Source organism: Puma concolor, chromosome E2 (genome assembly GCF_028749965.1).
Source record: "Puma concolor isolate L17-30 chromosome E2, mPumCon1.1.hap2, whole genome shotgun sequence".
In the NCBI taxonomy this organism is placed as follows: domain Eukaryota; kingdom Metazoa; phylum Chordata; class Mammalia; order Carnivora; family Felidae; genus Puma; species Puma concolor.
Window position 1 is genome coordinate 37,137,180 of NC_141681.1, and position 26,693 is coordinate 37,163,872.

A 26,693-nucleotide genomic window follows, 5' to 3' on the forward strand; every position below is an offset into this window, starting at 1 on the left:
TGTTGAATTATTTATTTCTCCCATCAATTCTTTATGTATTTTGGAACTCTGTTGTTAGGTGCATTTATAATTATGTCTCCTTTTGGGGTGCCTGTCTGGCTCAGTCGGTTGAGTGTCCATCTTCGGCTCAGGTCATGATCTCATGGTCTGTGAGTTCGAGCCCCATGTCAGGCTCTGTGCTGGCAGCTCAGAGCCTGGAGCCTGCTTCAGATTCTGTGTCTCTCTCTCTCTCTGCCCCTCCTGCTCATGCTGTGTCTCTCTCTCTGTCAAAAATAAATGAACATTAAAAAAATGTATAATTATATCTCCTTTTATCATTATAAAATGTCCTTTTTGTCTCTAGTAACAAATTTCCTCTTAAAGTGTATTTTGTCTTAAAGTGTCGTATGGCCACTCCAGCTCTAATTGGGTTACCATCTAGATGGGATTTTAAATCCCTTGTTTCTTATACTCTATTTTTTTAACTTATTTTCTTAGTAGTTTCTCTCAGAATTAGTTTCCATCTTAGAAACAATCTATTTAATTCATATTAATGCCAACTTAATTTCAATAGCATAAAAAAAACTTTGCTCCAGTATACCTCAGTTTACTCCCCCCTCTTTTGTTCTTTTGTTGTCATACAAATTACATCTTCATGCATTATGTGCCAACAACATGGTTTTTTAATTAATTACTTGCTAAGTGAAATAAGTCAGAGAAAGAGACATCATATGTTTTCACTCATGTGGAATTTGAGAAACTTAACAGAAGACCATGGGGGGAAAGGAAGGGAAAAAAATAGTTTCAAAAGAGAGGGAGGCAACCATAAGAGACTCTTAAATACAGAGAACAAATTGAGGGTTAATGGGGACAAGGGAGAGGGGAAAATGGGTGATGGGCAATGGCACTTGTTGGGATGAGCACTGGGTGTTACATGTAAGTGATGAGTCATGGGAATCTACTTCCAAAGCCAAGGGCACACTGTATCATACTGTGTGTTAGCTAACTTAACAATAAATTATATTTTTTAAAAAAATAAAAATAAAGTAAAAAAGACGTGTTTTTATAGTATATTGCCCCACATTCAAGCTAACTCAAATAAACTTTTATTTGCCCCCCCCCCAAAAAAAACCACAATGAACCACAATGACATACCTCCTCACACCTGTTAGAATGGCTGAAATTAACAACTCAGGCAACAACAGATGTTGGCAAGGATGCGAAGAGGATCTCCTTTGCACTGCTGGTGGGAATGCAAACTGGTGCAGTCATTCTGGAAAACATGGATGTTCCTGAAAAAATTAAAAATAGAACTACCCTATGACCCAGCAGTTGCACTACTAGGTATACAGGAGTGCTGATTCGAAGGGATTCATGCACGTCAATGTTTATAGCAGCACTATCAACAATGGCCAAAGTATGGAAAGAGCCCAAATGTCCATCAACAGATGAATGGATAAAGAAGGTGTGTGTGTGTATACACACACACACACACACACACACACACACACACACACACACACATAATGGAATATTGACGATAAAAAAATGAAATCTTGCTATTTGCAACAATGTGGAGGGAACTAGAGTGTATTACGCTAAGCGAAATAAGTCAGAGAAAGACAAATATATGATTTCACTCATCTGTGGAATTTAAGAAACAAAACAGATGAACATAGTGAAGGAAAGCAAAAGTAATAAAAATTAAAAAAAAAAAAACAGGAGACAAACCATAAGAGACTCATAAATACAGAGAACAAACTGAGGGTTGATGGTGGGGTGTTGGGTAGGAGGATGGGCTAACATGTGCGATGAGCATTACAAAGGGCACTTGTTGGGTTGAGCACTGGGTGTTATATGTATAAGTGATGAATCACTAAAGTCTATTCCTGAAATAATTATTACACTATATGTTAAGAAACTTGGATTTAAATTTTTTTTAAATAAACTTTTAATGTTTATTTTTATTTTTGAGACAGAGAGAGACAGAGCATGAATGGGGAGGGTCAGAGAGAGAGGGAGACACAGAATCTGAAACAGGCTCCAGGCTCTGAGCAGTCAGCACACAGCCCAACGCGGGGCTCAAACTCACGCACCGCGAGATTGTGACCTGAGCCGAAGTCGGACGCTTAACCGACTGAGCCACCCAGGCGCCCCTAAATTTTAAAAAATAATAATAAAATAATAAAATAAAATAAAAATAAAAATAAAATCTCTGCTTAGTAAGTCAAACATCTAGGCTGCCTTGGGGGCAATTTCTACTGACTGCTTTTCTTCCCTCTATATATGAACCAAACTCTCCTATTTGTGTCATAATTTTCTGTTAAAAACCAGACATTTTATATAATGGAGATCTCTCCCCTGGGTTTGTTGTTTTTGGTGTTTGTTGTTGTTGCTCCTGTTTTTTCAGTGATTTTCCTGGGCTAATACTTTAAAGTCTCTATTGTGTGTAGCCACTGAATTCCCTACTCAGCCTAAGAGTCAGATATAATTGGATAGACATTTCCTTAAATGAGATATTAGATGAGAGATTAGGGCCTTTGTGGCCTTTTGTCTGGAAACAGTGTTACACGTGTGTGGCCTGCTAGTCTCCAGAAATATGTCAGAGCTTTTCAAAGCCTGTCTTTGAACATCTTGTTCACATTTTGCCTTTTAAGATTTGGTCAACCTCTTATTAGCCCAAACTGATATCAAAGAAGCAATTGCTAATGATTGTTTTTAATAAATGTCCCAGTGTGATAGGGCTATCCACCCAGAGCAAGTTCTCAGTCTTTCCAAATAAAGATAGTTAGAATAGAGCTTTGGTGAAAACTGCCAGACACAGCAAATAGTGACATTTCTCTGTGGATGAGGCTTTGGGAGCTCCCAACCTGTTCTGCCCCTCTATTAGCTGCTATGCTTTCATTTTCACACTAATGTAGTTGCAGAGCTGCTGATTTCAAAGCCTACTTCAGAGCTAGGGAAAGGGTTATAGGAATAGGACAAATTAAAATGCAGCAAAGTGCACTATTCTTAACAATATTCAGTTCTTTTCTTGAAGTTCTTTTCTTTTCAGATGCTTGCAAAATTTTGATTTCCAGAGTCCTGAAAGGATTTGACAATTTTTTTTTACCAGTGTTCTCATTGCTTTTATGAAGGAGATTTTTGAGGTCCTTACTATACCATTCTAGAAGTGATTCTCCTCTATTATTTTAAAATCCATTGGTCTGTCTTGTACTTTGAATCTTCTTTTATCCATGAATGATTTAATAACATCATGCATTGGTCATTTGGAAAATACTGGTTTACCAAGTTATGCAGATCTTCCCAATATTAACATATTTCATTATATAATATTTTAAAATCACACTTGTTAGGGGTGCCTGGGAGGCTGAGTCAGTTAAGTGTCCAACTCTTGATCTCAGCTCAAGTCTTGATCTCAGGGTCATGAGTTTAAGCCCAGCGTTGAGCTCCACACTGGACCTGAAGCCTACTAAAAAATTTAACTAATTAAATAAACAAAATAAAATCACACTTGTTATATCACCACTGATCACATCGGAAAAGTTGTTAAGTTTTTAATATTTCAGGCTCACAGTGGTGGATACAAGTCTTCTAAAATTCCAATTTTCAGGGCACCTAGGTGGCTCGCTCAGTCCATTGAGTGTCCATCTCTTGATTTCAGCTCAGGTCATGATCCCAGGTTGTGGAATTGAGCCTCACATCAGGCTCCATGCTAAGCATGGAACCTGCTTAAGATATTTCTCTCTCTCTCCCTCTCTCTCTCTCTCTCTCTCTCTCTTCCCCCCCTTCCCCCCACCCCTGCCCCCTCCCTTATTTACGCTCGTTCTCTAAAATTTTAAAAATAAATAAAATTCCAATTTTCATTGAGAAGCTCAAATTTTATCATTAGCCACGAATACTGCCAGTCATTTTCCTACAAATGACAGACTTGCCTTGTCATTTTCAAGAAAATGTTGGCTAAATTGAAATACCTAATGAACAACCATAGTTTAGTGCCACTGCTGATTATTCACCCTTTTTACAGTGGGACCTTGGGATATCCCAGGGACCCAGGGACATTCCACCATACTCAGAACTATTGTATGGAGGAATTGAATCTGGATTTCAATATTAAAGTGACCGACCCATGGTGAGAAGTGAAATTCAGCTTTAAGACTCATAATAGTGACTTGCTGACCTTATTTTTTAAATGAATATAGAACAAGAGAGAAAATTTACATGCCTAAGTAAATCTGTAAAATAAGGTACTGTGGATAATAGTATGAAATTTTTCAAGTGTGAAGTACAAAAAATAGTCTAGAATACATTTGGGGAAGTTCACTGAAAACACTGCTTATATTCAAGATACCAATATTCCAGCACATAGACGAGACCATGGGTAATGAAGTAAATTTGAGGTTGTAACACAGTGATAAATGTAGCCTCATAAATATTATTTCAAGCTTCGGTGGGATGAGACAAGAGTAAACTATGAAAGGGCATACCCTATTCCAAAGAAATAAACCTAGGAGAGATGAAATAATTCATATTAAGAAGTGTATACCACATTAGCAATGTTTGTTGCTAAGCATGTGAAGCAACATTCAGCTAGTAGGAGTGTAAACCTGTATTACCACTTTAGAAGAGAGAGAGAGAGAAAGAAAGAAAGGGAAAGAAAGAAAGAAATGGCACTACTTGTGATGAGCACCTGGTGTTGTATGGAAGCGTTGAATCACTATATTGTACACCTAAAACTAATATTACACTGTACATTAACTAACTGGAATTTAAATTAAAACTTAACAACAGTAATAATAATAATAATATTGCTACCTACCAACATAATGGAAAAAACAGAAGGAAATATTGAATATCTATTCAAAGAGTGTTTAGAGCCCCAAATCCTCTCCTTGCCTCAGCTTTGTAGATGGCTTCCATGTCTATTCTCACCCCAGCAGAAGTTTGGGGTTTTGTTCTCTGAGGAGGTTGTTCAACTGCAGCATGCCAGGCACATAGCGTAACCCAAACCTTACCCCTAACCTAACACTTAGCCCCTAACCCCTAAACCTAACTCTATGGAAAGGTCTCTGAACTGCAGGATGCCAGGCACATACCTTTACCCTGGCCCTAATCCTACCCTAACCCTGGCCCTAACTCTAACCCTATATTTGAGAGGATAAAAAGTAGATGTGGTATCTATGTAATGGAATATTAGTCATAAAAAATAATGAAATCTTGCTATTTGCAATGACATGGATGGAACTAGAGGTTATTATGGTAAGCAAAATAAGTCAGAGAAAGACAAATACCATATGATTTCACTGATGTGGAATTTAAGAAACAAAGGAGAAAGGGCAGGGCAGGGGAGGGGGGGTAGGAGAAATGAGAAAGGCATACTAAGAATCAAACTTTTAACCATAGAGAACAAACTGGTTACCAGATGGGAAGTGGGTAGGGCAATGGGTGAAATAGGAGATGGGGATTAAGGAGTGCACTTGTTGTGATGAACAACAGGTGTTGTATGGAAGTGTTGGATAACTATATTGTACACCTGAAACTAATATCACACTGTATGTTAACTGGAATTTAAATAAAAACTTTTTTTAAAAAACTGGCACTACCTAGTACACTTGAAGATGCACACATATCCTCTGACTTTACAATTCTGCCCTGGGTACATAACCCCTGATAAATGTTATTAGCACTTGTGCATCGGGTAACATACATAAGAATGCCATGTTTATCATGGCAAAAAAAAAGGAAACAAGTGCCAATCAACAATAGAATGAAAAATATACCCTAATCGTAGAATGGCATATTCCAAAGCAGTGAAAATGAACTATACAGCTACATGCTTAATCATGAATACATCTCAAAATAATATATTTTAAAAAGCAAGTTTTAAAAAAACAGAAAGATACATACAGTATTGTTCTATTTACATAAAAATTTAAAACAAGCATAACCAAATATATTTTAACACATTTGCATAAATGATAAAACTATAAAGTAAAAAGGAATAATTGCATGAAGATAATTCCATAGTGTAACTTCTATAAAACTACCTGTAGTTGCTTTAAAATTGTGCATATCTAAAGAACAATGCTTTCTCTTGCCCATTTGCAAAAGAGTCTTGGTCATTCTTTCATTGAAGTAATATATGTTGTACAAAGTGTACAAATATTTTTTTTTTCCTCCAGAAAAGGACTTCACTGGAGCTCCTGGGTGGCTCAGTCAGTTGAGCACCCAACTTCAGCTCAGGTCATGATCTCATGGCTTGTGGGTTCAAGCCCCACCTCGGGCTCTGTGCTGACGGCTCAGAGCCCAGAGCCTGCTTCGGATTCTGTGTCTCCCTCTCTCTTTGCCCCTCCCCTGCTCACGCTCTCACTCTTTCTCTCTCAAAAATAAATACATATTAAAAAAATATTTTAAGAAAAAAAAGGACTTCATTGATAAGTTTGTTGTTAGTAGTTGTATTACTCATGAATCTTTTACTCAGTTATATCTTATGAATAATTCCATTCTTAGAGCAACCTGTTTTCTCATGACCATTGAAAGTCCATAGACTTCTAACACTCTTAAAATTCAATCAGGTAATTGTCATATCAGTTAACTCCATTATTTCTGGCCTGTCATCCTGGAGGAAAATCATTTCTAGCACATCATTAGACCATCTACATGTCTTAGTTAACTTTTCTCTACTTTAGTGGGAAGAACAGTAGAATTTTGAATTCTGTGAAGTGTTCAAAGAATTTCTTAATCATTTTGTCATCTCCTCTTAGGATACCCATTAAAGACATTGGTTTCTTTGTACTCTATTTAATTAGTGTTGATATATAGAGAGAATAAATCATTGTATCAAGGTGTGAGGAATGTTCCAGAAGTAAGGAACAATAAATACACAAATTGGAGCCAAACATCGTGACTGTAACTAGGCTCTGCCAGTTGTGTTTTCCTAAACTGGAAAATAATGTATTCTCTTAAGTCTAGCATAAGAGAAGAAATGTGGTGGAACTATTCATTAATATTTTCCAGTCTTTTATAATTATTATGGATGGATTTTATTCATTTTGATATTTATTTTGGGAAAATGTAAACTATGTCCAATCCATCCCAGAAGGAAAAAGGAATTCTATACTCAACAGAAATGTCATAATAAGACTCTCCTAACTCTATTCTATGTGGAACCAAAAGTAGTAAATTTTGCTTAAAATATTCACATTAATATAATAAAGAATAATATTAGATGTTAGAAATATACAATAAAATAACTATAAATGCAACTATGAAATCATTTAAAGTGTTGAGAATTTTCTACTAACAGAGGTTTTCTTTTTTTTATTTTAAAAAAAAAAATTTTTAACGTTTATTTATTTTTGAGACAGAGAGAGACAAAGCATGAACGGGGGAGGGGCAGAGAGAGAGGGAGACACAGAATCTGAAACAGGCTCCAGGCTCTGAGCTGTCAGCACAGAGCCCGACGCGGGGCTCGAACTCATGGACCCCGAGATCATGACCTGAGCCGAAGTCGGCCGCTTAACTGACTGAGCCACCCAGGCGCCCCACAGAGGTTTTCTTTTGAATACTTAACAGGTTGTCTACTTAAGGAAATGTTCTCTAACTGCCATATATGTATGTATGTGTGTGTGTGTGTGTGTGTGTGTGTGTATATATATATACACATATATATGTATATATGTATATATATAATATACATAATATATAACATATATTCTATATAATAATTATTGTAAAACTGTTTTATTTGTAAGAGATTTGTCTGAAACTTCAAATGACTTACTTTTGTAGGCTTAACTATTTATTCCTTTTTTATTGCAGCCCTTTGGAGTAAATCAGCCTGGACCTTATATCATGTATACAACTGTAGATGCAAATGGATATCTGAAAAATGGTTCAGGTAAGACTTGATACAATATCCATAATACACAAAAACACCTTCAATCAATATATTGGCAAGGTAAGCTGGATGACAAAAATTATCATCATGTTTTCACACCAGAAACTGTGCCCATCAGATTACAAAAAGATCCTTATGATAAATATACTAATGTTCATTCCTCATATATCCCGATTATGAGCCATATTGGAGCCAAATCATTATCCTCACTTTTCAGTTGAAGTAACAGAGAAATTGGGAGACATTACCTGAGTTATTTTGACCAAAATGTGAAGTGGTAACTTAGTTAACAAAGCTATTCTTAGAAGAAGTAAAAATTAGGAATCCAGTCTACAACCTAGACTAATTCTAGTTTTCTCATATGTGAAATAGAAGCTACAATGTTATATATAGGTTTTTTAATATGTGATTATAAATAAAAACTTCTAGTTGTATATTTGAATAAATAATAAAGGGAAATGCAATCAAAACAAAAAAGAAATAAGACTAAGCAAAGGATGTCCGTTTTTGACAGATGGCTAGCTGACTGAGAGGAGGTCCAAATCATAGTAAATACAACTGTTCTAATTTCAATTCCCTAAATAAGAAAAGGAACCCTAACATATTAATGGGCTTCTTTGAGATTCCTAGAGTCCTAACCATGAAGAACTATAAAGAGAGTTGCTGTTACTCGTCCATTTTTATGCACCAAAAAAAGGAAGAATCCGTATATGACCATTCTCTTTTTATATAATGGCTTAACAATAAATGAAATATAAAAGAATGAGTTTCCTTTTTAGCTAATTATACACACTTAAAGACTCTCAATTATAATACTGCTTCAGCATAGAAACATTCCATAAAACAAAAGCTGTTTAATAAAATTCACGGAGAAATTGACAAACACAACTAAAAACAAATACTTTTTTTTTTTTTTTAATTTTTTTTTTTCAACGTTTATTTATTTTTGGGACAGAGAGAGACAGAGCATGAACGGGGGAGGGGCAGAGAGAGAGGGAGACACAGAATCGGAAACAGGCTCCAGGCTCTGAGCCATCAGCCCAGAGCCCGACGTGGGGCTCGAACCCACGGACCGCGAGATCGTGACCTGGCTGAAGTCCGACGCTTAACCGACTGCGCCACCCAGGCGCCCCTAAAAACAAATACTTTAATACATCATTGTTAGTCAAGAAGATTTGAATAAGGATATAGACAATTTGAACAAATTACTTATCTATGTTTTAGTTCAGATACATATCAAACTGTACAAAAAAGTTCCTGGGACCAGTTGGTTTTATCTTTTATCAGTTAATTCTGTTTGAGTTTTAACATGTAGATAATTTAATTGCTAGGTAAGCTGTTCCAGAACACATGAAAAAAAGATGTACTTATTTCATTTAATGAAGTAAGTATAACTTAGGCAATCAGTCTTTTACTAACCCTCCTTCAAAAACTGGAAATAAACTCTCTTCCCACCAAACGTCAGTAGAACTTGATGGTGTACCTCTCTTATAACACCTACCACACTCTACCTTGTGTCAATAGTTATATATCTGTCTTATCTCCCATTAGACTATAGACTCATTAAAGACTGGTTCTATACCTAATTTTGTCTTTATGTGCTTTGCCCTTTCTAGGACACCCAAGTATTGGTTGAAATGCTAACATAAAACCAGTTCAAGGATTTATATTTCTTTAAAATAAGATTTGAGACAGAAAACTTGAACAGAAAGCTTAACCAAAATAGATTATACTGACAGTTCATAACTGGTTGCAAAAACAATTTCTTCATCTAACATAAAGTAGTATAAACTATTGAAAAAACTGAATTAAAATTAATAGATCTGTGTTTATTATTATAAAGCCTCTACTTTGTGCTGGCCACTATTGCAGACTCACTCTATGGTATCTCATTGAATTTCACAGCACCCTTGCATGGCAGCCCTCAGTCTACACCTGAGGATGCTGAGGTTCCGGGAGCTCAAGTAATTTAGCTGTTTCAGTCAGCTCTTAACTAGTAGAGCTGGACTTAAACTCAGCACTAACTACAAAACATACACATTCTTTTATTTTTCTTTCTTATAATGTATTTATAAAGTCAAGTTAATTAACATTCAGTGTAGTATTGGTTTCAGGAGTAGAACCCAGTGATTCATCACTTACATATAACACCCAGTGCTCATCCCAACAAGTGCCCTCCTTAATGCCCATCAATCCTTCCACCCACCTCCTCTCCAGGAACCCGCAGTTTGTTCTCTGTATTTTACAGTCTCTTATGGTTTGCCTCCCTCTCTGTTGTTAACATATTTTTCCTTCCCTTCCCCTACGTTCATCTGTTGTGTTTCTCAGATTCGACATATGAGTGAAATTGTACATTTGTCTTTCCCTGCCTGACTTACTTCTCTTAGCATAATACACTCCAGTTCTATCCATGTGGTTGCAAATGGAAAGATTGCATTCTTTTTGCTTGCTGAGTAGTATTCCATTATATATATATATACATATATGTATATATATACACACACACACACACACACACACACACACACACACACCGTATCTTCTCTATCCATTCATCAGTCGATGGGACATTTGGGCTTTTTTCGTAATTAGGCTATTGTTGGTACTGCTGCCATAAACATTGGGATGCATGTATCCCTTCAAATCAGCATTTTTGTATGCTTTGGATAAATACCTAGTAGTACAGTTGCTGGATCATAGGGTAGTACTATTTTTAATTTTTTGAGGAACCTCCATAGTGTTTTCCAGAATGGCTGCACCAGTTTGCATTCCCCCCAATAGTGCAGAAGGGTTCCCCTTTCTCTCAATCCTTACCAACATCTGTTGTTTCCTGAGTTGTTAATTTTAGCCATTCTGACAGGTGTGAGGTGGTTTCTCAGTGTGGTTTTGATTTGTATTTCCCTGTTGATGAGTGATATTGAACTGGAAGTCCTAGCCTCGGCAATCAGACAACAAAAAGAAATAAAAGGCATCCAAATTGGGAAAAAAGAAGTCAAACTATCACTCCTTGCAGATGACATGATACTCTACATGGAAAACCTGAAAGACTCCACCAAAAAACTGCTAGAACTGATACATGAATTCAGCAAAGTCACAGGCTATAAAATCAATGTACAGAACTCAGTTGCATTTCTATACATCAATAATGAAGCAGCAGAAACAAAGTAAGGAATCGATCCCGTTTACAGTTGCACCAAAAAACATAAATGACCTAGGAATAAACCTATCCAAAGAGGTAAAAGATGTGTATGCTGAAAACTATAGAAAGCTTATGAAAGAAACTGAAGAACACATGAAGAAATGGAAAAACATTCCATGCTCATGGATTGAAAGAACAAATATTGTTAAAATGTCAATACTACCCAAAGCAATCTACATATTCAATACAATCTCTATCAAAATAACACCAGCATTCTTCACAGACTAGAACAAACAATCCTAAAATCTGTTTGAAACCAGAAAAGACCCTGAATAGACAAAGCAATCCTGGAAAAGAAAACCAAAGCTGGAAGCATCACAATTCTGGACTTTAAGCTGTATTACAAAGCTGTAATCATAAAGACAGTATGGTACTGGCACAAAAACAGACACATAGATCAATGGAACAGAATAGAGAACCCAGTAATGGACATATATAGATGACCAACTAATCTTCAACAAAGCAGGAAAGAGTATCCAGTAGAAAAAAGACAGTCTCTTCAGCAAATTGTGTTGGGAAAACTGGACAGTGACATGCAGAAGAATGAACTTGGACCACTTTCTTACACCATGCACAAAAATAAACTCAAAATGGATGAAAGACCTAAATGTAAGACAGGAAACCACCAAAATCCTAGAGGAGAAAACAGGCAGCAACCTTTTTGACCTTGGCTGCAGCAGCTTCTTACCTGACATGTCTCCAGAGGCAAGGGAAATAAAAGCAAAAATAAACTATTGGGACTTCATCAAGATAAAAACTTCTACACAGCAAAGGAAACAATCAGCAAAGCTAAAAGGCAACTGACAGAATGAGAGAAGGTATTTACAAATGACATATCAGATAAAGGGTTAGTATCCAAAATCTATAAGGAACTTCTCAAACTCAACACCTCAAAAACAAGTAATCCAATGAAGAAATGGCCAGCAGACATGAATTGACACTTTTCCAAAGAAGACATCCAGATGACTACCAGACATGAAAAGATGCTACAAAACCTGTACATTCTTAATACTACTACAATGTTTTTAAGTGTCATCTTGTAAAAAGCTTAGGGTATCCTAAAAAGAGGAAATTATCCCTAATAATCTTTCATTTCTATTTTAACCATGGTAACTGTGTAAAGTGAAAATGACTAAATTTAATAACATAAACTGTTGTTTTATGATGTTTTGGTTTTGGTTTAGGCTTAAGACTTTGTACTTAATGATTTGTGTTTTGTAGTGATTTCAGAAACAGCATTTAAATAATGGGTACATCCTTTGACTTTCTAGGAGGTTGCTGATCCTACTTTATTTAGTAGTTAAGTGACAGGAGGAGTCAATTTACCAGTGATGCTTTTTTGTTTGTTTGTTTTGTGTTTTGATCAGGATAAATTGAATTTTATTGTGCTTTCCAAGTCTTGGTTTTATTTTAAAGAACATTCTGAAAGGCTCTTTATATAGGAGCTCCCAGCAGCATTAAAGTGAATGTAAAATAGTAAAGTTAATGCTAGTTCATATCAGTGAGCAAGTATTGCTTCAGCTTTGATTCTTCCCACTATATATATATATATATATATATATATATATATATATATATATATATATATATATATATGTATATGTATATGTATATGTCAAGTTACCTAACATACAGTATATACAGTATGCTCTTGATTTTAGGTGTAGATTCCTATGATTCATCACTTACATACAACACCCAGTGCTCATACCAACAAGTGCCCTCCTCAATACCTATCACCCGTTTTCACCCTGCCCCTCTACCCCCCACCATCAATCCTCACTTTGTTCTCTGTATCTAAGAGTCCCTTGTGGTTTGCCTCCCTCTCTGTTTGAAGCTATTTTTCACCTTCCCCTCTTCCATGGTCTTCTGTTAAGTTTCTACAATTCCACATAGGAGTGAAAACATATATCTGTCTTTTTCTGACTTATTTCACTTAGCATAATACCCTCCAGTTCCATCCATGTTGTTGCAAATGTCAGGATTTCATTCTTTCTCATTGCCAAGAGTATTCCATTGTATATATAAGCCACATCTTCTTTATCCATTCATCAGTTGATGGACATTTAGGCTCTTTCCATAATTTTGCTATTGTTGAGAGCACTGCTATAAACATTGGGGTACATGTGCCCCTATGCATCAGCACTCCTGTATCCCTTGGATATTCTATTTTTAATTTTTTGAGGACCCTCTGTACTGCTTTCCAGACTGGCTGCACTAGTTTGCATTCCCACCAGTTCCTGTTTCTCCACATCCTTGCCAGCATCTGTTGTTGCCTGAGTTGTTAATTTTAGCCATGAGGTCGTATCTCAATGTGGTTTTGATTTGTATTTCCCTGATGATGAGTGATGTTGAGCATCTTTTCATGTGTCTGTTGGCCATCTGGATGTCTTCTTTAGAAAAGTGTCTATTCATGTCTTCTGCCCATTTCTACACTGGTTATTTGTTTTTCGGGTGTTGAGTTTGGGTAAGTTCTTTATAGATTTTGGACATGAACCCTTTATCCAATATGTCATTTGCAAATATCTTCTCCCATTCCATTGGTTGCCTTTTCCTTTGCTGTGCAGAAGCTTTTTATCTTGATGAGGTTACAGTAGTTCATTTTTGCTTTTATTTCCCTTGCCTTCAGAGATGTGTCAAATTGACCAGTGATTCTAACAAACTGCTTGATGTTGTTTCTAAGGGACATTGTTACTATCTTTTATGTCCTTAGGACTTGAGGATACTCTTCAGTAATAATAATAGCCAACAGTGATTAGTACTTACTCTGACCAGGCATTGTACAAAGCATTGTACATGGATGTTCTGATTTGTAATACTGGGCATAAAATTTCCTTTCAGCTATATATAGTGCATAAAGCTTTTAAAATGTAAATACATAAGAATTAAAAAAGCACTCTAGTGGGGCGCCTGGGTGGCTCAGTTGGTTAAGCATCCGACTTGGGCTCAGGTCATGATCTCCTGGTTCGTGAGTTCGAGCCCTGCATCAGGCTCTGTGCTGACAGCTCGGAGCCTGGAGCCTGCTTCAGATTCTGTGTCTCCCTCTCTCTCTGCCCTTCGCCTGCTCATGCTCTGTCTCTTTCTCAAAAATAAATAAACATTTTTTAAAAAATTTTAAAAAGCACTCTAGTATCATAATATTACATATATTGGTACATAAGGAAGAAGAGAAAAATTCTTAGTAAAACAAGGAAATGTTATGATTCTGGTATTCTGCTTTTGCATTTCTTTTTTCCTTGATTTAATGAACATAGATTTCCATTTTCCTAATACATTCTGAAGAAGATAATAGATGTACCTTAAAATTTCTAATATTTCTAACATTCTTCATTTAAGACAAAGAAATTACATTTTCAACAGTTAAGACTATAGTAAATTCAGGTATTTTAACCAAAGAATTAAAATAATTAAATTAAAATGTATGACCAGATTGTTTTATTAAATGTGTTTTTACTATATTAATTTTGGTATCCTTAAACTTTTTCCATGTAAGCAAAAATACTTTTGAAAGTTTTTCAATAATACATAGAACAGGCATTCTATGTAAAAAAACAAAAAGAATGGTTTAGTTATATTCGTAGGTTGGAAAACCCAATATTCATAGGCTAAACACTAGGAACCAAATAGTACACTCTGCCAAATATTATGTGACTATTGTTATTCCTTTATATTAAAGTAGGTAGTAAGAAGTACTTATTCTTTAATCTGTAAATATTTTAGAATTTATTTTAGTGATATATGAATAATTTAGTAGATGGGATGGAATGGGTGTTTGTTATTAAGAGTTAAATTATCTTGGGATGCCTGGGTGGCTCAGGCAGTTGAGCGTCCGACTTTGGCTCAGGTCATGATCTCACAGTTTGTGAGTTCAAGCCCTGCATCGGGCTCTGTGCTGACAGCTCAGGGCCTGGAGCCTGCTTCAGATTCTGTGTCTCCCTCTCTCTACCCCTCTTCTGTTTGCACTCTGTCTCTCTCAAAAATAAACATTTAAAAAAATTTTTTAAAGAGTTAAATTATCTTTCTCACCTAGGAAGATATCATTTAATACACTCAAGTAGTTTAAGAAAGGAGACACTAGTGTTCTAAAGACTTCTTAAAATGGAAAACAGAAAAAAATTATTCCATAACATTGGCCAACTCAGGCTTAGTTCTCAGATTCAAAAACTAAATGTTAAGAACAAAAATATACAGATTCAAACCTTGTAATCAATTTTTTAAATGTCTGCTATGTTTCACAAGCTAATTGATATTCTTTAAGGTTCTCCTAGCATTAATTCTTCTCACACTCTACCCTGTGAATGGATAGTTATTTCAAAGGCTGCTATGCAGTTGTAACTATTAAATGAAATATAATAGGAAAGCACTTAGAATCAGTTATTACCTCAGACAGAAATCTTAAATCTGTGGCAGTGCTCAACAACAAAAACAAAAACAATTCAAAAATGGACAAAACTTGGGTAGATAACTCTCCATAAAAGATATACCAATGATTAATAATACTTGAAAAGATGTTCAATAAAACTGATCATTGGAGAAATACAAATCAAAACCATAATGAGATTCTACCTCACACTTACTAGGATGACTACTAACCAAACAAAAAAGCAGAAAGTAACAAGCATTGGTAAGGATGCAGAGAAATAGAACCCTGTATACTAGTCATATGCTATAGGCAGAAATTTATATTCCCCCAAAATTCCTGTGGAAATCCTAATATCCAGGGTATTAGAAGAAGGGGCCTTTGGAAAGTGATTAATGCCCTTATAAAAGAAGCCCTGGAGAATTGCCTCCCCCTTCCCATCATGTAAGGACACAGCAAGAAGGCTCTGACTATGAACCAGGAAGCAGACTCTCACCAGAATACAATCATGCTAGTTTCTTGATCTCTGACTTCCCAACCTCCAGAACAGTGCAAAATATATTACTGTTGTTTATAAGCTACCTAGCCTATGGCATTTTTTTTATAGCGGTCTGAACAGACAGACATGACAATAATGTAAATGGTGCAGCCGCTATGTAAAACAGAATGACAGTTCTCACAAAATTAAACAGAATTTACTATATGATCCAGCAGTCTCACTTCTGGGTACATACCCAAAAGAATTTTAAACAAGGTCTCCAAAATATATTTGTAAACCCATGTTCATAGCAGCTTGATTCACAATAGCCAAAAGGTGAAAGCAACCCAAGTGTCGAATAACAGATGAATGGATAGAGAACTTGTAGGGAAAATGGCAGAATAGGATGATCCTGGGCTCAGCTTGTCCCAAGGATACAAGTAGATAATCCCCACATCAATGTAAATAATCCAGAAGATAACCCAAAGACTGGCAGAACAGACTCTCCACAGCTAAATGTACAGAAGAGGTCACATCCAAGAGGGTAGGAAGGACAGAGATGTGGTCTGGAGCTAAATGGACCTGCAGGACTGGCTTTAGGAAGGAGGGACCCAGCAGCTCAGAGAAGGGAAAGAAACATTCACTCACACCAAGCACCCCAGGCACAGAAGACTAATCCCCATAACGTGGCTTTGAAAAACAGAGGGACATAATTTCACAAACTCTTGCAGTCATTGGGGCTTCACATCTGGCAGTTTAAAAATCAGCAGATTCAGGGACCTATAACTTTCATCAAATTCTAACCATCTGTTGAACATAACTATCTGTTGTGTTAAAGTGGTTAATAATAGGAGAGTTTAAGAGACAGTGCATTTGAGGCACCTGGGTGGCTCAGTCGGTTAAACATCTGATTCCTGATTTCGGTTCAGGTTGTGCTGTCACAGTCATGAGATCAAGCCCCATGTCAAGCCCTGTCTGGCTCTGTGCTGAGTGCGGAGCCTGCTTGGGATGTTCTCTCTGTGTCTGCCTCTGCCTCTCCCTCACTTGCACTGTCTCTCTCTCTCTCTCTCTCTCTCAAAAAAATAAATAAATAACAACAAAAACAAAAAACACAGCACACTGAGCTCTAGAAGAGCCAGCAGGGCAGTGGGAAATTGAGTCCCCCACCCTTGAGGAGAGAGCACAAACAGCCCAAGGGGATATGGCATAGAAGCAAATTTCAAAATGCATTGGGTATATGGGAGAAAGATTTGTTACTAATCTCAGAGTATAACCTGGAGGGGCAGGAATCATTGGGAGACTTCTCCAGGAACAGTGAAGCTGGTGTACACCATTTCCCTCAATTTCCCCAACCTAGATACACAGATACCCACGCAAAACAGGAAAGCACCAACATACCCCACCTAGCTTGCTAACAGTGTGCCCCACCCCCGCGTTCTCCTGTGAATCCACCCCACCTTGTCCAGAATCCATCCAAAGTTGTGCCACAAGCCTGACAGTATGCAAGCAGCCTCAACAGGCCAGCGCCACTCTATAAAGTGACTCCTGCCCCTGGTAGAAAGAAAGATAACCACGCATACCAGTCCAGCTATGGCCCCAGCAGTAAGCTAAGGACAGACAGCTGGTCTGGCTGCAGGCCCCACCCACCACCCAAAGCTTCTCAGGGGACAACACAGGGAAAGTGCTGGGTAGTTTGCTGCTACTCCGTCTCTGGCAAACACCAGCTATGACTCAACTCAAGGCCAAGGCAACCCCAAACTGGCCGACTAACAACACAGGACCAAAACCTGCCCACAACAGGCAAAAAAAAAAAAAAAAAAAAAACCATTTCAGACAACTGGATTGAAAGCAAATGCAGCTTAGCCACAACAGTAGGTGCACACAGCACATACAGAAGACACCCCTGAAGTGCCAGGTTCTGGTGAACAGGAGACATTGCAATGCAAGACCCTACAGGATCTCTTCTTCCTACGGCCACTACTTTCAAGGCAGGAGCTATAGCTGACTTTGCTAACACATAGAAACAGATATTTAGACAAAATAAGGAGACAGGAGAACATATCCCAGATAAAAGAACAGGACAAAATCACAGCAAGAAAACTGAACCAAACAGAGATAAGTTATATGCCTGATAGGTCATTTAAAGTAGTGGTCATGAAGGTATTCACTGAACTGGAGAAAAGCCTGGAGGTTCTCAGTGAGACACTTAACAAAGAGGCTTAAAAAATATGAAAAAGAACCAATCAGACATGAAGAACTCAATAACTGAAATGAAAAATACACTAGAGGGAATGAAGCAGAAGAATGTATCAGTGACCTAAAGGACATGGTAATGGAAAGCATGCTGAACAGAAGAGAGAAAAAATAACAATAATAAATGAAAAGAGACTTAGGGAACCTTAGGACATCATTAAGAATAATAACATTCGCAAAGGGAGGAGAGAGAAAAGGGGGCAGAAAATGTATTTGAAGAAATAACATCTGAAAACTTCAGAAATCTAGGGAAGGAAACCGAAATGCACATCCATGAGGCACAGAGTGCCCTCAACCCATGGAGGTCCACACTAAGACATATGGTAGTTAAAATGGCAAAGAGTAGCAATAAAGATAATTTTTAAAGCAGAAAGGGGAAATAAAACAGTTATATACAAGGTAAACCCCATAAGGCTATCAGCTGATTTTACAGCAGAAACATTATAGGCCAGAAGGGAGTGGCATGATATATTCAAACTGCTGAAAGAAAAGTCCAGCAAGGCTCTCATTCAGAATAGAAGGAGAGATACTTTCCCGAGACAAACATAAATTAAAGGAATTCATGACACTAAAACAGCTCTATAAGAAATGTTAAAGGGGATTCTTTGAGTGGAAAGGAAAGACCATAAGTAAGAGTAAGAAAAGAAGGAAGCATAAAGGCAGTAAAATTAAGAATATCTATAAAAATCAGTCAAAGGATTCAGAAAATAAAAGGATTTGAAATATGATACCATATACCTAAAATGTGAAGGGAAAAGAATAAAGAATGGATTCAAACTTAAGTGACCATCAACTTAATGTAGCCTGCTGTATACCTAAAATGTTATATATGAAACTAATGGTAACCACAAATCAAAAACCAGTAACAGAGGGGCGCCTGGGTGGCGCAGTCGGTTAAGCGTCCGACTTCAGCCAGGTCACGATCTCACGGTGTGTGAGTTCGAGCCCCGCGTCAGGCTCTGGGCTGATGGCTCAGAGCCTGGAGCCTGTTTCCGATTCTGTGTCTCCCTCTCTCTCTGCCCCTCCCCTGTTCATGCTCTGTCTCTCTCTGTCTCAAAAATAAATAAACGTTGAAAAAAAAAAAATTAAAAAAAAAAAAAACCAGTAATAGATATGCAAAAAAAATAAAGAGAAAGGTTTCCAAATATATCACTAAAGAAAGCCAACAAACCATGAGAGAAGAGGGCAAGCGAAAAAAAGAACAGAGAAGAACTACCAGAACAACCATAAAACAAGTAACAAAATGACAAAAAGTACATACTTATCAATAATTACTTTGAATGTAAATGGACTAAGCACTCCAATCAAAAGACATAAGGTGACCGAATGGATAAAAAAGCAAGACCCACCTATATGATGCCTAGAAGAGACTCAGTACAAACACCAAAATAGACTTCAAAACAAAGACAGTTAATAGGAGACAAAGAAGGACAGTGTATAATCATAAAGGGAACAATCCAACAAGACATTGAAACAATTATAAATATTAGTGCACTCAAAATGAGAGCACCTAAATACATAAATCAGCTAATAACAAACATAAAGCAAGTAATTGATAGTAATACAATAATTTTAGGGGACTTGAACACCCCACTTAAAACATTGGACAGATCATCCAAACAGAAAATCAACAAGGAAACAGTGGCTTTGAATGATACACTGGATCAAATGGATCTAACAGATATATTTAGAACAATCCATCCTAAAACAGCAGAATACACATTCCTTCAAGTGCACATGGAACATTCTCCAGAATAGATCACATATTAGGCCCTAAAACAAGTCTCAACAAATTTAGAAAGATTGAAGTCATACAATGTATCTTTTCTAACTACAGCACTATGAAACTAGAAATCAACCAAAAGAAAAAATCTGAAAGAACACAAACCCATGGAAGTTAAATAACATGCTACTAAACAATGAATGGGTCAACCAAGAAATAAAAGAGGAAATCCAAATACATGGGGAAAAAAATGAAAATGAAAACACAACCCAATCAGGGAGGTTTGTAGCAATACAGTTCTACCTCAAGAAACAAGAAAAATCTTAAACCTATCAACACCTAAAGTTGCCAGAAAAAAAAATAACAAACAAAACCCAAAACTAGTTGAAGGAAATAATAGATTAGAGCAGAAACAAATGAAATAGAAACTAAAACATATCAATGAAATTCAGGAGCTGGTACTCTGAAAAAATCAACAGAATTGATGAACATTTAGCCATACTAATCAAAAAAAAGAGAACTCAAATAAACAAAATAAGAAGTAAAAAAGAAGAAATAATAACCAGCATCACAGAAATACAAAGGATTGTAATAGAATATTATGAAAAATTATATCACAAACTGGACAACCTTGAAGAAATTGATAAATTCCTAGAAACCTATAATCTCCCAAATCTGAAGCAGGAAGAAACAGAAAATTTGAACAGACCAATTACCAGCAATGAAATTGAATCAGGATTCAAAACTCCCAACAAACAGAAGTCTAGGAACAGAAAGCTTCACAGGTGAATTCTACCAAACATTTAAAGAAGAGTTAATTCCTATTCTTCTCAATCTATTCCAAAAAATAGAAGAGGAGGGAAAGCTAGGATTACCCTGACACCAAAACCAGGCAAAGGCACTACAAAAAAAGAGAACTACTGTCCAATATCTCTAATGAACATATATGCAAAATTCCTCAACAAAATATTGATGAACTGAATCCAACAATACATTAAAAAATCATTCGCCACAATCAACTGGGATTTATTCCTGTATAGCATGTTTTACTATTTGCAAATCAATCAGTGTGACACATCACATCAACATGAGAAAGGATAACATATGGTCATTTCAGTAGATACATGAAAAGCATTTAACAAAGTACAACATCCATTCATTATTAAAAAAAAAAAAACCCTCAACAAAGTAGGGTTAAAGGGAACATACCCCAACATAATAAAGGCCATGTATGAAAAACCCACAGAGAACATCATAATCAATGGGGGGAAACTGAGAGCTATTCCCCTAAGATAAGGAACAAGAAAAGGATTCCACTCTCTCCACTTGTATTCAACATAGTACTGGAAATCCTAGCCACAGCAATAAGACAAGAAAAAGAAGTAAGAGGCATCTCAATTGGTAAAGAATAAGTAAAATATTCACTGTTTGCAGATGATTTGATAATATATGTAGAAAATCCTAAAGACTCCACAACTAGAACTAATAAATATCAATTCAGTAAGGTCAAACAATACAAAATCAATGTACATAAATCTGTTGCATTTCTATACAACAGAAAGAGAAATTAAGAAAACAATTCCATTTACAATTACACCAAAAACAATAAAATAGCTAGGAATAAACTTAATTAAGGGGGTGAAAGACAGCATCTTTTTTTCCTCTGAATTGCTACTTCAGATAGTAAATTCAATAACTTCGCTAAAAGAAATACTTTTATACTTTGATAGCTTCTAGTTTCTTCACATTTGTTTATAACTCTATTACAGCTTTTTTTGTTTAATTATTTCCTTCCTTGCTTGTTCTTAAAGGAGGTATGCACACACTCATCACTTGTACCAAGTAGTGTAAAAGTGCAATGAGGTTTAATGATAACTGACAGGGAGAGAAACAGCAGAATATATGGCCCTCTGTCCTCTCACTATATTACAGCAAGGCACACCTTAATCAACTGTAGTGGGATGCACCATGGAGAATGCTCCAGTAGAAGATAAAATGTCCAGAGAATGTATTTTTTACAGATCTTGGAAGAAAATGAGGAATGTCTAGATGAAAAGAGAAATTCCTGGTTAAGGAAAATGGCCTTCTTAGAAAGGAAAAATCTCTGGAACTAAGCTTCAGTTATTAGCTTGTTCTTTTATTGATCAAACTCAGACCTGCTGAGCCAACTTCTTACTAGGTTGTCAAAAGGTAGGAGAAAATGAACCCAGGGCCATCTAGATTTGCCTCTCCTCTTTTGCCCTTAAATTGTAAGCTCCTCAATTTTCAAATATTTTCCCTATTTTTATATTTATTTTTGTTTTTTAATTTACATCCAAGTTAGTATATAGTGCAATAATGATTTCAGAAGTAGAATCCGGTGATGTATCCCCTACATATAATACCAAGTGCTCATCCCAATAAGTGTACTCCTTAATGCCCCTTGCCCACTTAGCCCATCCCCCTACTCCAAACCCCTCCAGCAACCCTCAGTTTGTTCTCTATATCAAATCTTGTCCCAATTCATCTTTTTGTTTGCAGTGCCATAAAGTGTCTGGCAGATAATATTATTTAGGCAAGTAGATAGAAAGGGGAAATCCTAACTAAATATTCATAGATTTTATATTATTTGTGTATTTTATAATCTATGGCAGGATTTCTCAAATTAGCACTATTGACATTTTGGGCCAGATAATTTTTTGTTGTGGGTGTTGTTCTGTTTATTATAGGTTGTTTAGCAGCCTTTCTAGCCTCAACTCATTAGGTTCCACTAACACCCTCTGGTCATGACAAACAAAAATGTCTCCACAGAAGGACAAAGTGAGAGGAATCACACTTTTTGACTTAAAGCTATATTATAAAGTTATAGTAACCAAAACAGTATGGAACTGACATAAAAATAGACACATAGACCAGTGGAACAGAATGGAAAGCCCAGAAATAAAGCCCCACATACATGGTCAACTAACATTTGACAAGGGAGTCAAGAATACTTAGCAGAGGAAATAATGATGTTTTCAATAAATGATGTTGGGAACACTGGTTATTCACTTGTGAAAGAATGGAACTATACTCCTGTCTTATAACACTCACCAAAATTAACTCAAAATGGACTAAAACTTAAATATAAGACTGGAAACCATAAAACTAGAAGAAAACACAGGAAAAAATCTCTTTGACATGGGTCTTGGCAATGGCTTTTTGGGTCTGATACCTAAAGTACAAACAAAAAAAAAAATCAAAATTAAAGTAAATATAGCACTACATCAAACTAAAAAGCTTCAAAAGAAGTGATCAACAAAATGAAAAGATAGTCTCAGAATGGGAAAAAAATATTTGCAAATCATATATAAGGGGTTAATATCCAATATATATGGAGAACTCATACAACTCAATAGCAAAATAACAAGTAATCCAATTTAAAAATGGACAATGGAGCTGAATAGACACTTTTCCAAAAAAAGGTGTACTAGTGACCAACAGGTACATGAAAACGTGCTCAACGTAATTAATCATCAGGAAATGCAAATCAAAAGCATAATGAGACATCACCTCATGCCTGTTAGAATGGCCATCATCAAATGATGAGAGATAACAAATGCTGGTAAGGATATAGAGAAGAGGGAACCCTCTTGCCCTGTTGGTAGCACTGTACATTGGTGCAGCCACTATAGAAAACAGTATGGAGTTTCCTGAAAATAATTAAAAATAGAACTACCAGATGATCCAGCAATTCCACTTCTGAGAATATGTCTGAAGGAAATTAAAATACTATGTCAAAGACATATTTGCTCCCTATGTATACAGCAGCATTATGTGCAGTACTCAAGATATGAAAACAACCTAAGTGTCCATCAACAGAGAATGGATAAAGAAGTTGTGGCATGTGTGTGTACACACACACACACACACACACACACAAATTGACTATTATTCAGCCATAAAAAAAGAAGGAAAGCCTGACATTTGTGGCAACATGGATGGACCTTGAGGGCATTATGCTAAATGAAATAAGTAAGACAGAAAGATAAATACTCCATGATCTGGGGCACCTGGGTGACTCAGTCAGTTGAGTGTTCAACTTAGCTCAGGTCATGATCTCACAATTCGTGAGTTGGAGACCCACATCGGGCTTGCTGCTGTCAGCCTGTCAGCTGCTTCAGATCCTTTGTCCCCCTGTCTCTGCCCCTCCCCTGCTTGTGCCCTCCCCAGAATAAATGAATATTTTTTTTAATTTTTTAACATTTATTTATTGTTGAGAGACAGAGAGAGAGCATGAGCAGGGAAGGGGCAGAGAGAGAGGGAGACACAGAATCTGAAGCAAGTTCCAGGCTCTGGGCTGTCAGCACAGAGCCTGATGTGGGGCTCGAACTCACAAACTGTGAGATCATGACCTGAGCTGAAGTCAGTCACTTAACCAACTGAGCTACCCAGGTGCCCCTAAATGAATATTTTTTTTTTAAAAAACACTGTATGATCTCACATATAAGTTATAAGTGCTAGAGATGTAAGATACAACATGATGGCTATAATTAACACTGTTGTATGGTATATTTGAAAGTTATGAGATTAGATCCTAAGAGTTCGTATCACAAGAAAAGAAGTTTTTCTTTATGTATCTGTTTGAGATTATAGATGTTAACTGAACTTATTGTGGTAATCATTTTACAGTTTAAGTCAAATTATTATGCTATATACCTTGAACTCTGTGTCAATTATATCTCAGTAAAACTGGGGGGAAAATGTCTCCAGACATGATCTTTCTACCTAGTTCCAGGATTTTAGTTATATTTAGCAGGAGGAATTAGGAAACATGAATCCACTATTAGTATCTTCACAGAAGGGAAAGTTTAGCCTGAGTGATTTTAATCCAGAAGGAATGGGGAAAAAAAACTTTCTGGTCTATACGTTGCCAGTTCCTCTTGCCACAATTGAGGTTTAGTTTCTCAAGTGAGAGAATGACAGTGGTAGATCTAGAGGGTGGGGGCAGTGGCAAAGGCATACAACAACCTAAAACTTGTGTGTCTTAACCTCACTTTCATGACACAGCTGACTTGGTTTCTACATCTGTCACTTTTTAAGCTTCTAGAATAAAAATATATACAGGGGTGCCTGGGTGGCTCAGTCGGTTGAGCGTCTGTAACTCTTGATACTCTTGATTTTGGCTCAGGTCATGATCCCAGGGTCATGGGTTGAGCCCTGCATTGGGCTCCACACTGAGCATGGAGCCTGCTTAGGATTCTCTCTCACTCTTGCTTTCGCTCTCACTCTCCCTCTGGTCCTCTCCTATACTTGTTCTCACTTTCTAATAAAAAAAAAAAAAATAGTTATCTATCTAATAAAACTTCATTTATACAATACTACCAAGCAATTTTTTTATTGATTCATTTGTCTCATTCATGTATGTGAGAAGGGGAACATTATATAAGAATAACATATCATGGAACCAAAAATGAAGGAATTTCTGATTAATGAGCTTTGGTACTCAGATGTTAACAGTATTTGAGAGTCTCATTTGAAATCTACCAGTTGTGTAGTGGACTGTTTGGCATTGCAATTAATTAGACTCATTTTATTAAGAGCACTATTTAAAAATGTTTATTTTCTAGGATATACTTTGTTTTAACATCATCATTCTTATATAAGTATTTTAGTACGGTAGAAAAGATCAATATGAGCATAGTACAATTTCCAGGTAATTACCAAGGATGAAAAACAAGTACCTTTATGTGTGTACCTCTATCCATTGATACTTATGACAATTAATATACTATATTATTAATAATAGAAATTATTTTAGCAGTTAAAATGGAAAAATGAAATGTCTGTGTGGAAAACACCTAGGGAAAGATATTTACTCTTATTGTTAAGCATGTTTCAGGCATAAAAGTCTTACTCTGTTTACATTAACTAAAGTTTTCTCATTAGTCATATTGTTTTAAGTTGAAATAAAATAGTTGACTGTAAGGCATATTGCTAATATATAAATGGCACCTCTGTTTCTTTTGGTTTTTAGCATAGTGACTGCAACTCTGCTGTAGCTTACCCAACAGATCAGAACTGTACCATAAAACCATAAATCTTAGCTACAGCAGAAAAGTACAAAATCCTTAAAATTCAAGTGCCCAGCAAGAAAAATGTCACCACCAACAAGCCGTACACATTAAAAGGATCAAGAAATCTGAAATAATTTTACTTAGTTTTGCATATATTTTTTGATTAGTATATTTTAACTCATATTCTACAACTGAATCTACATTCATATATGATTAAGTTGCCACAGGACTAACAAAAATTAAAAAGCAGGATCATGACACATATATTTGACCCTATTAGAAAAGAAATGAGCTCTAAAATAGATTTCTAATTCATCTAGAAAAAGGTTTAAGCATATCTTTTATGAAATACATACATTAATGGATTTGTTAATAAAATATCCATTTTTAAGATGGGACAATGAAGAGAAATATTCAATTCAGAATTGGAGAAAAAAATTTCTTTTGGCAAACCAAAACCAGTGATTTTCTTTACTACGATAGTAGTGTGTGGCTTATTGTAATCATACACTGAAAACTAGTTGCATAAATTTTAAAAGTCAATGTTCTTTGGGTTCTATGAAATGTTGGGTGCATAAATATTTACAGTTGTTAGGTCTTCCTATTAGATTGTCCCCTTTATGACTATATAATAATGCCCTTCATTGTCTCTTTTTACAGTCTTTGTTTTAAAGTCTAGTTTGTCCAATATAGGTATTGCTACTCTGGCTTTCTTTTGACATCTATTTGCATGATAAATGTTTCTCTATTCCCTCACTTTCAATCT

The 26,693-nt window shown here is 36.2% G+C and overlaps 1 protein-coding gene across 2 annotated transcripts in view; it reads left to right on the top strand.

Annotated features, from left to right (window-relative positions):
- The window catches only part of ITFG1 (integrin alpha FG-GAP repeat containing 1), a 358,049-nt gene that overhangs the window by 284,235 nt on the left and 47,121 nt on the right, over positions 1 to 26,693 (top strand). For both annotated transcript variants that reach the window (XM_086689522.1, XM_086689523.1), the window contains one exon: positions 7,801 to 7,879. In XM_086689522.1, coding sequence (XP_086545648.1) covers positions 7,801 to 7,879 — 79 coding nt within the window. The remainder of the gene's footprint in view (positions 1 to 7,800; positions 7,880 to 26,693) is intronic.